This window comes from Erythrolamprus reginae, chromosome 7 (genome assembly GCF_031021105.1).
Source record: "Erythrolamprus reginae isolate rEryReg1 chromosome 7, rEryReg1.hap1, whole genome shotgun sequence".
NCBI lineage: Eukaryota > Metazoa > Chordata > Lepidosauria > Squamata > Dipsadidae > Erythrolamprus > Erythrolamprus reginae.
This window is the reverse complement of record NC_091956.1, coordinates 35,822,296-35,836,589: the sequence shown is the minus strand read 5'-3', so window position 1 is coordinate 35,836,589 and position 14,294 is coordinate 35,822,296. Positions and strand designations below refer to the sequence as shown.

The window sequence follows — 14,294 nt, the reverse complement described above, 5'->3', positions numbered from 1 at the left end:
AAATTCCTTTCTTTGGGCCAAGGTCACCTTTTGTTCTGCATCAAATGAATAAAAGAGGAAGTTGGTGGAATCCCTGCCACGGATTGGGTCTTGTGATGGACTTGTGGGGTTGGGGGTGTAAGATGGAACTTAACCTGGGTGGGAACTGGGAAATACGTCAGTACTGGAATGAAGAAGGCGTGTCTAACATGGCTCTGTTAATAAATCGAACTTTGAGTGGCAGAACGGGACTGGAATCTGATTTATTTCTCAGATGCTATTTGGGGCACTAACATAAAGAAGATCTACTGCCATAGAGAGGTAACAAAGGCGCAATCCGGTCCAGAGCCCCTGTTGCGACAGTATTCCAGGCCATTACCAGGGATTCTGCTGAATTGCATATAAGCGAATCTGGTATTTCCCCAAGCACCCTCTGATTGGTTCTGCCTCCATGCGAGGGAGGATTGGAGCCCTAAAATCAAACTGTGATCTAAAAAATGATCTAATCATGACAAAGGCAAGATGTCTAAGCCCCTTAAATTCAGATCATTTCCTGGTGAGGCTTGACTTTAAGATGCCAATTCTTCCCTGCATGGAGGCAGAACCGATTAGGGGTCCAGAGGGAGCTTGGGGAGATACCAGATTCCTTTGTAAAGTCCGGCAGAGTTCCTAGTGTCTGCCTGGAATAGGGCGGCATCTGGGCTCTAGATCAGATTGTGCCTGCGTGACCTCTCTGCAGCAGTGGATCCCAAAGAGCTCCCTGGTTTACTGAGGAACATCGAAAGATGAAATGCCAGAAGAGACGTCTAGAGCGACAATGGGGGACCAGTATATCCGAGTCTGGCCGGACAATACTAAGAGCCTACTAGGACTTATTTAGTGGCAATAAGAGCGGCAAAACGTGTGCATTTTTCCACTCTTATTGCGTCCACAGATTCTAACCTGGTCACCCTGTTTAGGGTGGCCCACTCATTTCTTAATGTGGAGAGAGTGGAAGATCCTTTGCAGGGTAGAGCCAAGGAATTTGTTCAATTTCTGTCGGAGAAACTTGCTCAGATTCGGGTAGACTTGGACTCCAATTGGGCAATGTTAAGCAAGGTGACTAGGCAAGTCTTAGTCCTGTTGTGTGGGAGGAGTTTGACCCTGTGACCCCTGATAAAGTGGAAAGCCTATAGGAGCAATGAGCACCTCCACTTGCTTGTTGGACCCATGTCCCTCCTGGCTGTAGGGAGGTAACACAAGGCTGGCTCCAGGTGTTAATCAATGTTTCCTTGAGTGAGGGGTCCTTTCCACAACCTTTGAAGGAAGCGGTTTTGAGGCCTCATTAAACAGTTATTGTTCTGTCTCCAACCTTTCCTTTGTAGTGAAGGTTATTGAGAAAGTGGTGGCGCTCCAACTCCTGCGGACGTTGGAAGAAGCAGATTATCTAGACCCATTTCAATCTGGCTTCAGACCCAGTTGCAGCACAGAAATTGCTTTGGTTGCACTGATTGATGATCTCTGGTGGGCCCAGGATAGGGGGCACTCCTCTATCCTAGTCTTCTTGACCTCGCAGCAGCTTTCAATACCATCAACCATGGTATCCTTCTGCGACAGCTGGAGGGATTGGGAGAGGGAGGCACCATTTTATGGTGGTTCTTCTCCTACCTCTCTGGCCAATCATAGTTGGTATTAGTGGGAGGACAGAAGTCGACCCTTAGGTCCCTCCTTTGTGGGGTTCCTCAGGGGTTGGTTCTCACTCCTCTCCTATTTAATATCTACAGGGAACCGCTGAGTGAGATCATCCGACGACATGGGGTGAGTTACCAGCTATACCCTGAAGATACTCAGATGTATATCTCCACCCAGTGTCAGTTCAATGAAGTGGTGGAAGTGATGTGCTGGGGTCTTGAAGCTGTAAGGGTCTGAATGGGGGTTAACAGGTTAAAACTCAACGTGGACAAGACTGAGTGGCTGTGGGTCCTTCCTCCTAAAGATGATTCCATCTTTCTGTCTTTCCCCCTCAGGTGGGGCAATTTAAGGTGTTGGTTATCACATTTAAAGCCCTAAATGGCTCAGGACCAAACTATTTACAGGACCATCTCTGACCGCATACCTCATTGCAGCCAGTAAGGGCCCACAGTCGGTCTTAAGAATCATAGAAGCATAGTTGGAAGGGATCTCCAGGGTCATCGGGTCCAACCCTCTGCTCAATGCAGGATTCACTAAACCATCCCAGAAAGATGACTGTCCAGTCTCTGTTTGAAGACCTCCAGTGAAGGCGAGCTCACCTCCTATGGCAAACTGTTCCAATGGTTTATCACCCTTACTGTTAGAAAGCTTTTTTCTGATATCTAATCTAAATCTTCCACCCTTCCTTTTGGAGTATTGTCCTCCAGCAAACAGTATTTCATACCCTTGACTATCTAACATGAAAATACTTAACAGATTATGATCTAATTCAGTGACATATAAGACATTGTCTGTTTCTCCTACCTCAGGAACATAGACTTTACTTTCTCCTTTAATAGCAGATCGTTGTCCATTGGCCAAACATTGTCCATTGGCCATGTTTGCTTAGCTAGTCTCAAGCCAGAAAATGTTTTTGGATTATTAACAATATACTAACTTGCACCACATCCTCACTTTTGAAGCATTTTTCTCATCCACAGCCTTCTTAATGTCATCATTCCATCAAGCATTTCCACTGGGAAATGTAACATATATTTGTGCCACTATAACAAAATTCTTTTTACTCCACTATTAGCAGCATTAAAATAATTTTTTCTTAAATGTTACATTCATTTTATTTCAAAATTAGATTATTTTTTCAAATACGATTTTTACTTTCCTTTCTTGTAATTACTCTATTTTCATTTTGTATACTTTTTTATTTCCTTCCCTTCCATGTTTATTATTTCCCAAGAATCACTTCTAACCTTAATAGGCTCTCATTCAGAATGTACCACACTTTTATTCTTTGTAAATCTATATGAAAACATGTATTTATCATATAGGGGCTGAATTGTTCGTAATCTTACTTACAGCTGCCAAATTTCAATGGGCATGAATGAGCATCCATAGGAAAATCTTCTAAGTGCATTGGACATTCAGCCTGGACTGTAAGCCTAGAAGGGAAAATGCCAATTTATGGTTATCTTGTACCCAAGAGGTCATGAAAATCAATTTCTCAAAAACTTGAATCAACACAAACATTAAACAGCAAACATATTAAACTAAGTACAGTGGTACCTCGAGATGCGAGTTTAATTCGTTCCGGACCTGGGCTCTTAAGTCGAGCAGCTCTTATCTCGAACGACTTTTCCCCATAGGAATTAATGTAAATAATTTTAATTGGTTCCAGCCCTCAAAAAACTCACAAAGTTAGTCTAAATTATGCAGAAAGACATGTTTTTAATGAAGAAATGTACATGTACATATAAATGAATAATGAAGTTTCTTTCACTTAACTTGTAAACTTTCTTAAACTTTTAAATTTACATATGTTCAACTTCTCTGCCACCCAATCCTGTAGGACAGAGGTCCCCAGCCCTTTTTGCACCAGGGACCGGCTTTAAGCGATCAAGAGAGGAATGGGTGAATGAATGGACGGAGGGTGGGAAGGAAGGAAGGAAAGAGGGAAGGGACAGGAACAGAGGAAGGAAGCAAGGAAACTTATGAAAGGGGAGAGTAAGAGAGGAATGAGTGAAGGGAGGGAGGGAGGGAAGAAGGTGGGAAGGAGAAAGAAAAGAAGAAATAGAGGAAGGGAAGGTAAAAGAGAGAAAGAAAAAGAGCAAGAAAGAAAGAAAGAAAGAAAGAAAGAAAGAAAGAAAGAAAGGGGGAAGGGACAGGAACAGAGGAAGGAAGCAAGGAAACTTATGAAAGGGGAGAGTAAGAGAGGAATGAGTGAAGGGAGGGAGGGAGGGAAGAAGGTGGGAAGGAGAAAGAAAAGAAGAAATAGAGGAAGGGAAGGTAAAAGAGAGAAAGAAAAAGAGCAAGAAAGAAAGCTGCAAGCACCCCCCCGAGCCCCCCAGGCCGGCTGCAACCTTTTAAAACACGCGCGCCGCTTCGCAGCTGTCTCCTGAAGCCGAACGCGGAAGTTAGCGTTTGGCTTCAGGAGACAGCTCCTTGGCGCTTGTATCTCGAATTTGGGCTTGTAAGTAGAACAAAAATATCTCTCCCCTCCCAGCTCTTATCTCGAGTTGCTCTTAAGTAGAGCAGCTCTTAGGTCGGGGTTCCACTGTATCAATTTAATGCAATTTTCTGATATATATTATAGGCTCTTTCAATGTTTTATGATTTCTAAACATTAGACATATTTTATTCATAATTATTAGAAAAGACCAACTGAATTAACATATAAATTATAGAATCATAGCTGGTCTAATAACAATTAGAAGGCTATGCCACATGGTTAAAAAATTCATAGTCCAGGCAAATATTTCATAGTCAGAGGAAGCTAATGGGTAATTTAATTTCTGCCATTTCAACCAAGGCAAGCAAATAATTACATGATCAAAATTGAGATAAATATAGCACAGGATGCACTATAATTACCTCAGGATATCTGTCTCACTTTTATGTCATTGATGCATTTAATAAAATATAAACAGTTAGGTTGCCTCATTAAAATATAACCCAATCTTTGAATGAGTGTAAGAAACTTGTAATTTTTCTTCTAGATTTTTTAAATCTCACTTTTATTATTTTTATAAATAATTCAAAGAGTTAAACATATCTCACACTCCTTCCTCATCCTTTTTTCTATACATCAGCAACCATGTGAGATGAGTTGGGTGAGATAGAATGACTGACCTAATCAGCCAGCCAATTTTCATACTTAAGGCAGTAGACTCCTGGTTTATAGCTTAGTGCCTTAATCACTAGACCAAATGTCATATGTCAATATACAGTATAATTTTACTGTACATGACATACAGATAATACAGGTGGTCCTCAAGATACAAATGTAATGGAACATGTCCATTCCATAGAGCCTGGGTGGTGAAGTAGTTAGAGTGCAGTACTGCAAGCTACTTTTGCTGATCACTGGCTGCCAGCAGTTTGGCAGATCGAATGTCAGTAGGCTCAAGGTTGACTCAGCCTTCCATCTTTCCAAGGAGGGCAGATAATTGGGGACAATATGCTTACTCTCTGCAAACTGCTTAGAGAGGGCTGTAAAGCATTGTGAAGTGATATATAAATCTAAAAGCTATTGCTATTCAATAGCAATTGAGAAGTGAGTCTGAGAAGGGCGGCATAGAAATCTAAATAATAATAATAATAACAACAACAACAACAATAACAACAACAACAACAACCCAAGGATGTGGGGAAGTAAATCTCATACCTTGAACAAGATTACTCCCTGCTTTTGCCCCTACATTCAACAATGGAATGTACTACAGTAGTACCTCTAGATACGAGATGCTCCACATGTGAGTATTCCAAGTTATGAGCTGAGACGCGAGCAAAATTTCTGTTCGACACCTGAGCTCAAATTCGGGATACGAGCCGAGCTTCCACTAGGTGGCGCAAGAATTCCTTGCTTCCAGTTATCTCGGCGCGAAAAACAACGTCTAAAGGCATTTGTTCGAAATGCGAGTTGATCGACATATGAGCTCGGGTCTGGAACAAATTACTCATATGTCGAGGTACCACTGTACTCGTTAAGTGCACCTGAGGTATCCCGGGGTGAGGATGGTCAGGTGTGCGGGGGGAGGCTAGTGATGGAGCAGGCCACCAGACCATGCAAGGCCTACCCTGACCCATAGCTACATCATACTGCCTCCCTTGGTGTCGCCACAATTGCTTCCACCCTCCCATGCTGCCATGCCTGGTGACTTACTATACATTATAAAAGAGACATAGAAACTCTGGAAAAGGTACAGAAAAGAGCAACCAAAATGATAAGGGGACTAGAAACCAAGACATACAAAGAGAGATTACAGGAAATGGGCATAGATTAGTGAAAAGAAGGGCCAGGGGGTCATGATAGCAATATAGAGGTACTTAAGGGGTTATCACGGAGAGGAGATAGTCACTCTATTTTCCAGGGCACCAGTGGGCCAGGTGAAGAACAATGGATGGAAGCTGACCAAGGAGAGATTAAACCTGGAAATAAGTAAGAACGTCCTGACAGTCAGAGCAATAAACCAATGGAAGGGCCTGCCAGCAGAAATTGTGAACGCCCCAACTCTTGACATATTCAAGAGGAGACTGGACTGCCATCTGGCTGGGAAGGTGTAGGGTTTCCTGCTTAAACAGGGGGTTGGACTTGATTATCTGGCAAGGTCGTTTTCAACTCTAATAAATAAATATTCTCCAGCCTGTTTCTTTGTCTGCTTATGCCTTTCTCATCAGCAAAGGCCTTGATGAGGCCTCCAGCAACGAAAAAGGAGGCTTGGCCTCTTTTTTCACCAGAAATTCACTTGACAAGGCCTCTGGCAATGAAAAAAGGCCGCACACAGCCTTCTGGGACTTTTTTTTTTCCATTACCAAAGGCCTTGTAAAGTGAATCTATGGCAAGAAAGGAGGCCCTAAAGGCAGCATGCAGCCTTCTACACTCTTTTTTCATTGCTGTAGGCATCATCAAGTGGATCCCCAGTGATAAAGAAGGCCCAGAAGACTGTGCGCAGTCCTCCAGGCTTCCTTTCTCATCAGCAAAGCATTGTGTCACTTTAGGCCTCAGCAACCTTTTTTAAAAAGGCTTTGCAGGTAGAAACAGAGTTTTGAAAGAGCTTTGAAAGGATGCACTTGGAAGCTGAGATAGACCCAGGGCCATCTGACACTGCCCACCTGCCTTTGGATTCAGAGATAAGTGGGGAGGAGGAATAGTTGGGGCCTGTTACGGAAGCGCGCATGCGCCGCATTGTTAGGAGAGAACAACTGAGGACAAGGAGCTGACTTGGGAAGAAAAGCACATGTGGATGCTGAATGGCTCCTCCATGGGTGGGAAATAAATAGAAGAAAAGGGGAGGGGTGGTTCCAGGAAACATTCATTTGGATTTCTTTCAGAAGATTTGCTTATCATGATTCGTGCCTCAGAAACTGCTTGCCAGAACTTATTTTTACAGCTTTGCAACTGGAAGCTCATGGCCTGGAAAGTATCCCAAGGAACTATTAAGGTCTATTACTGCAATTAACCCTTTGAAGGATTATTGCCTGGACTTTTCAGTGTGTGAATGCCAGTAATTCACAGGAGCTAAATAAAGAGGTTTTTTTCAGAATAAGGAGTTGTGTCTTGGTTCTGATAAAGCTGGGTCAGAACACCTCCATTTGCAAACATCCAGGCCTCAATTTGCAGAGAATAGAGGCCTAAGTGCAAGATCAACAACACGAGATTTCATGCTACTGATCTCACATGATCTTTGGAGTCTTCGGAGAGGGGCGGCATACAAATCCAAATAATAAATAAATAAATAATAAATCTCACGGTACATTAAGCCTCTGTTCTCTGTGAATGCACCAAAAACCTGAAGCAACGAAGCAGGCAAGGAAACATGACAGAGAGATCTTTGCAAAGTAAATGAGTCTCCACAGGCAAAGTGCCTGTGAAGACTGGCTGGGGGGGAGGGGTATTGGTCTTACCTGATATGCCTCTTCTCATAGGGTGGAGCCAGCAGTCAGGATGGGTTGTACTTGTCCATCAGCAATAGGACCGAGTTTGTTACGACCCAGCTTTGATGAATCTGAATACTAGACATCACATGGCAAAACTAAGTTAATGTCCAGTAATTGTAGTCTCCCATCCAGTGGACACTCACCAACTGTCAAACTGTACTGTTTCAATGTACTGTCCAAATGTATAGATGAAAAATGAAATTAGACAAGGGGTCCAAGAAGCCAAAGAGTTCAAGGGCAGGACTGACTGCTGGCTTCACCCTATGTGAAGAGGCATATCAGGTAAGATTAACCCACCCCTTCTCCATCTTGGTTGGAGCCAGAGTCAGGAATGGACATACAAAAGCCCTACGTCCCCCTGGGTGGGCACAGTCTGAGATTGACTAAGAGGTTTCCTCGATCACCCTCTGCAGCACCCATCATCCAAAGGCACCATCCACCAATACAAATTTGTCAATTTTGTAAACTGGGAGGGGGAAGCCCAGGTGCCTGCACAGCATACTTCCTCCAAAGATGACTGAGTGGCCCAAGTCACAGAGGTGGTGGCACTGCACATCAAGTGACCTGTGATCCTCGCTGGGTGAGGTAAATAAGAGAGCTCATATGCCTTGGCAATAATGCTGCCCAATGCTTGCTGAAGATACGAGGAGACCCAAGGACTATGGATGGAAGGCCACCACAAGAGCCTCCATCCTACGGATAGAATGAATCCTGTCCTCATAAATCCGGAGAGCCCTCCTAACGTTCAATATGTGCCAAATCCTTTCTGAAGGATATGACGGGTGCATGCAGAAGGATGGCAGGACAAGCTCTTCAGGCCACTGAAAAGAAGAATTGACCTTCGGAATAAATGAGGGGTCTAATCGGAGAACCACATGGTCCTGACGGAGAACCATCCAGTCCTGGTGGACAACGCAGAGGTCATCCCTGACAGATAGCAGTGAGAACTCAGAGATTCTTTGTGGAGATGTTACTGTGACCAGTAAGGATACCTTATATTACAGATGTCAGAGCGAAGCTTTCCTCAGTGATTTGTAAAGCAGTCCCATAATAGACATCAGACCCTGGGGAGGTCCCAAGTCAGATATCAGTGAATCACCAGGGCACACAAGTTGGAGACCCTCTTGAGGAATTGGGAGAGTGACTCGACTTGGCCACAAGATAAGAGAGAGGAGAGAGCTGCTACCTGTCCACAAAGTGTGTTCGGGGATGTTGTGTTTGGCTTCAGGCAGCTCCTGTGGTGGCTGATTTTGATGCAGAGGAGTGGGGGCCATCTGTTTACAGAAAATCAGTCTGGCTGGAGGATGAATCAGACAGTGAACCAGAAGCAGATAGGGAGAGAAAGGGAGCAGGAAAGGACTGGAGATACAGAGAGGGGAAGGGAGTCACTCAGATCTCCAGACAGAGGTCCATCTGAATCAGAAGGGGAAGAGTTAATGAACAACCCTATTCTGAATACTCGGGTGTGAAGAATGCTGGGAAGACAAGAGCAGCTGCGCAAACAAAGAAACAAATTATAGGTCACAGGTGATAAGACTTAATGACACTGCTGGAACCTTTAAAAAGTGGAGGTTTGATTTGTGTGGGAGTCTATCGTTCAGTGTTGAAGAAAGTTTGATGAATTGTGGTTTGGTATTTGTTTTGGCTTTCTGGACATTTTGACATTCAATTTGTGAGTTATTTCTGACTGACATAAATCTGAAGGGCTCCTGCACTGACTGGAGTAATTTACTCCGATTTATTGACTTTTTAAACCAACAATTGCTCTGAAACTCCATGGTTTGCAGTTTTCTGAATATAAAGAACAATCATTGCTTTAATTTTACAAGCCTGCTCTGTGTGTGTGTTTGATTACTTTGTTCCTGGGTGACTTGAGGCCAGGCAGAACAGGGGAAAGGCCCTTGGCCAACCCCTTTTGCAGAAATTTCAGGACCTTGGATAAAGGAACTCTCAAGGGCAAGATATCCTCTGATGTGCACCAAATCCAAAAGGCTTTCCACATCACAGAATAAATCCTCTCAGTGGATGGACTATGAGATGCCTGGATAGTGAGGATCACATCTGGATCATACTTCTGTTGCCTTAAGGTGCTCCGCTCAAACGCCATACAGTCAGTTGGTACCAATGAGGGTCCAGGTGGACCAACTAAACCTGACTGAGCAACGTCTCTGACAGAGGGAGCCTCCACAGAAAATCCACCAAAAGCACCTTGAGGTCCACAAACTAGGCCTGTCTTGGCCAGAAGGGGGGCCAGCAGAATAACTTCCGCCTGTTACTCCAAGAACTTCTGAATGATCTGGAGAAGGCCAGGGAAAGCATAAAGGAGACCCGGCGGCCAACGGCTCGTAGGGTGTTCACCCCTTCTGCTCTCTGAGACTGAAAGTGAGAGAAAAACCTCAGGACATGGGCATTCTCTGGGGTTGCAAACAAGTCAACCACTGGAGGGTTGAACCAGCTTGTGATGGCTCAGAAGACTGATGGATGCAGGTGCCACTTTGCATGGTCCACCTTGGACCGACAGCCAGTCCACCTGGGAGTTAGAAACCCCAGAGATATGGTCAGCCAAAAGAGATAGGAGTTGCTGCTCTGCCCACAGCCCCAGTTTCAGCACTTTGTTCATAAGAGCTCTGGAATGAGTACCCCCTTGGCGGTTGATATGGGCCTTGGTTGTAATATTGTCTGTAGGATCATGACATGGGTCCCAGTCATGAGGTATTGGAAATGCTGTAAGACTAATGTCATGGCTTGTAGCTCTAACCAATTGATCGAGTTCTTGGCCTCTACCTCTGACCAAATACTCTGAGCTATCTATCCCATGGTATGGGCTCCCAAACCTTAAAGACTAGCAATTGTTGTGATGGTAGTCCTGGGAGGTTCCATAAAAAGGGAGCCCTTGGAAATGGCCATTGTCTGCCACCAAGAGAGGGAGTGACATACTTGTGGTGAAACCAGGACCCTGTGGAGTGAGGTGCTCTGCCCTCCCTCTGGGAAGGTAGGAAGAACCATTGAAGTTTCCTAGAGTGTAAGTGAGCCCAATGAGTTATAGAGATGCAGGAGATCATTTTTCTGAGGAGAGTGGACAAGAGCGACAGGGGAACCCTGTGCTCCTGATGGAACTGGGACACAAGGCCCCTAATACTAACTTGCCTCTCCTGGGAAAAAGAAACCCTACACTCTAGGAAATTGATAATAGTTCCTAAGTGACCAATAGAGATGGAGGGGGGAAGATGGATCTTATCTAGGTTAATTGAGAAGCCGTGGTGTCTCAGTGTGTGAATGATAATCTGGAGGTGATGCAGCACAAGATCCTTGGAGAGCACATGCACCAGGATATCATTCAGGTAACACTGTACCCGCATGCACAAGGACTGGTGGGCCACAAGGGTTATCAGGATGTTAGTGAATACCCTGGGTTTGGATGACAACCCAAAGCATAGGGACCAATACTGGGATAGCCTACCTGCATAACAAAACCAAAGTTATCTCTGATCTTGATGGGAAATCAGTATGTGCAGTTAGGCTTCCATTAAGTCTAGGGAGACCATGAAGTTGCCCTTGGGAATTAGGCTAGGATGGAAAGAAGGGAATTCAAATTGAACTTTTCGTACTTAAAGTATGAGTTCAGATATTTTAAGTCTATAGAATAAAAGCCCTGTCTTTGTTGCTCCAGCAGAACCTGCTGAATATCTTGAATGTTCAGCAGGTGTTCTACTGCAACATTCATGAGAGCTCTTTTAGTGGGTACTCTGGCGATGGAGCAATGGACAAAAAAACCTCAGAGAAAGGGAGAGAATCTTTAATGATAAACCAAAAGTGATAGTTTTCAAGACCCAGGATATCTGTGTAGTCTCTTTCCACACCAATGCAAAGTGGGCTAGATGACCCCTGATGGGAGTGTTAAGGCCCTTACCATTTATACCATCTAAAGGGACAGCCCGAACCTGTCTTGAGGCTGATATTGCTGAGATCCATACTGACTTGGGGCCCAGGAAAAACTGGCAGCTGGCTGAAAGGGCTGTCAGTAGTGAGATTGTCTGGGGATGCCCTTTCTGGAATGCAATGGGAGGACCTTCTTCCAGTTGCATGACTTAATCAGAATCAGCTCTAGGTATTGCCCAGAAAGATTTTGTCCTCTTATGGGACCAGAGGCCTGGTGCCACTTGTATCTGTGGCTTACTGGTGGAGACAGTGCATGCGTCTGGCTACCACAGAAGCTGCCATGGCTTTGGAAGCATGCAGGGTGTAATCTGCGACAAACTGGGTGGCTGTGAACACCTTATATAAGTCCTGCTGAGCAAGAATGCGTTCCTGAATCTGACGCAGCAAGATAAAAGACATTGTGATGAAGAAGGAGAAAGTAGAAGAGGTTTTGGCCACCCAGGCAGCCGCCTGGTGAGCCTTCATCATGGCCTATTCGTTCTTCTGTCCCCTGGTTTGAGCAATTCATCTGATTCATCTGGCATGGCAGTAGGAGCATGAAGAGCCACTACTGGAGCACTGACTGACAGAAGGGCAAACAGGTCAGCAAGTTCAGTAGCCACGTTAAAGAATTTTTGGCCAAGGAAATATGAAACAAGGCCCGATGCCACGGCCGACCACTGCCTCCGACAGTATCCAGAAGGAGTTGGGGAGCTGTGATGAAATCCATCTTTGGCATCACCTCTGAAAATAACAGACCAGAATAAGAACCTTGGGGTATCTCTGTCACTGAGGGAACATCAAGACCCACAGCAGCCCCTTGCCTTAGATAAGAAGGAATTAAACAAGACCAACAGAGGCAGGCTGCTTAGAGGCCATTCCCTCATTTTCTGACCGCTCAAGAGTGCCATCGTTTTTCTCCTCACTCCAGGATTCTTAGCTGCCCGCATCGGATACACTGAACAGCTCATCTAATTGAGTGCTGGGCCCTGGGTGGGTTGCAGGTCTTGGAATGTTGGGCCCACATCTGGGGATTAGGCTTGCTGTGAGACCCTGTTGGACTGCAGGTGCAATCAACAGATGTAGATTAGCTGGGTCGAAGTAAGCTGGGGGAGCTAGTGGCAGGGGCTGTGCTGGGGATTGTGCCCTAGTTGTGGGATTGCTTGGAGCCTTAGCTTGCACCACAAGAGGCTGATCAAAGATTAACCCAAGATCCAAGGGACCCCAAAGGTCAGAGTTTGGCCTGGGGAGATCTGGGACATTAAGGCCAAGGGTCATCTGTCCCTTCCCTGCTGGGGTGAGCATCTGAACTCTGAGGGGAAACGCCCTTCTGAGGGGCCAAAGATCCCTTGGAGGATCTGCAGATCTTCTGTAGGGCTCCATCCCTGCAATTCTCTGCTCTTTCAGCCACCATAGAATAAATGGGGGGGGCGGGGGGGGAGGCAATGTGAGGCCTATCCTGGTCATCTCCCAGAACGGGCCTGTTTGACTTTTTTAGTTGCTTGCCACCTGGTTTGCTACTCACCATTTTGCTTTCACCATTTTGTTCAATTTGAGATTCAAAATAACCACTCCCTACTGATGCAAAGTTTTTTTGGTATCAAACTGAGGAGATTTCCTGGCGCCCACCCAAGCAAGTTCTGAGGATAGCAGGAGAGAGCCGTCAGGTGAGAACGGGAAGACTGAGAATGTTCACAACTGGGTAGGTGTCTGCAGTGGCAGAAATCACGGGAATATGCAAGCTCTAAACTCCAGCAGCTTTGCAAGTTCCTGGACAGGCCTTCCCTCCTTAACACTGCCTCTCACTGTCAACGAGTGGGTGGGGGAGTGGCTGGAGGGTGGCAAGCCCTCGCGGCCACACTATCTCAGCATGAGACTCTGGCAATAGCCAGACATCAGCAATTGGATTAGTTCTTAAAGCTGCCCGACTATCAGAGGAGAGGGAAATGGTTGGTGCCATTTGATAGAGCAGAGTCTGGGACCCCTTTTTGTTCTGTGTGTCGAAGGCTAGGAGGAGTGAAAAACTCAAGTCCTATGGGAGACCAGACCAAAGCACTTCTGGTCAATGCCATTGAGCATGGCCCAACAGCCACTGAAGGTTCCAGAGCTGAAGCTCCGATAGCTCTTCCGGCTCTTGAGGGGGTAAAATGAGAAGCCAAAACTCACAGTGTATGTCTTTTTCTGGCGATTTCAAGCGGTGAACCAGCAGTCTGGAGGGGAACACGTTTTGCCATGTCTAATCCTACTGAGGACTGAGTCAAGCTGGGTCCTAGGAGGGGGTGGATTCTTTCAAAAGACAGTCTTGGTCCTATCGCTGATGGACGAGGACAAGCCATCCTGGCTTCATCCATGATGGAGAATAGGCAGAGTTAATGTTGCAGAGCCACTACGGTCATTCATAAGACCAAACAATTGCTGTGATGCTGCAAAATTCAAAATTTCAGGAGTTGTTCAAAAAGACTAGGGGGTGCTTATCATGTAACTCCAGACGTTCACTAAGGGAATGCTGATGATTACCTGTATAGAAATACAAATAGAAAAGGAAATGAAAAGTTCATACCTCATAGTGTATAAAAGAGTACCATCATCCTGGATTCGTAGTAGCTTGTTTGGCATAGTCATATTATGAGCTACTGACTTCTTTCCATTATGAAAAAATGTATCTGGGGTCCAGATTTTGCTGGCCATTAAATTATTCAGTCGGAGAATGTTCATGGGACCCTTGAATTTTAGCCTTTCATCTTTCCATTTTTGGCGGAAGAAAACATCTATTGTGTACTCCTGTAGTGGGAAAA

At 45.2% G+C, this 14,294-nt stretch overlaps 1 protein-coding gene across 1 annotated transcript in view; it reads right to left on the bottom strand.

The window, feature by feature from the left end:
- Positions 1-14,294, bottom strand: part of LOC139170318 (gamma-aminobutyric acid receptor subunit alpha-2) — a 302,125-nt gene that overhangs the window by 91,227 nt on the left and 196,604 nt on the right. The window contains exons 5-6 of the mRNA XM_070757344.1: positions 14,060-14,280; positions 3,004-3,086 (exon numbers count right to left, since the gene is read on the bottom strand). Coding sequence (XP_070613445.1) covers positions 3,004-3,086; positions 14,060-14,280 — 304 coding nt within the window. The remainder of the gene's footprint in view (positions 1-3,003; positions 3,087-14,059; positions 14,281-14,294) is intronic.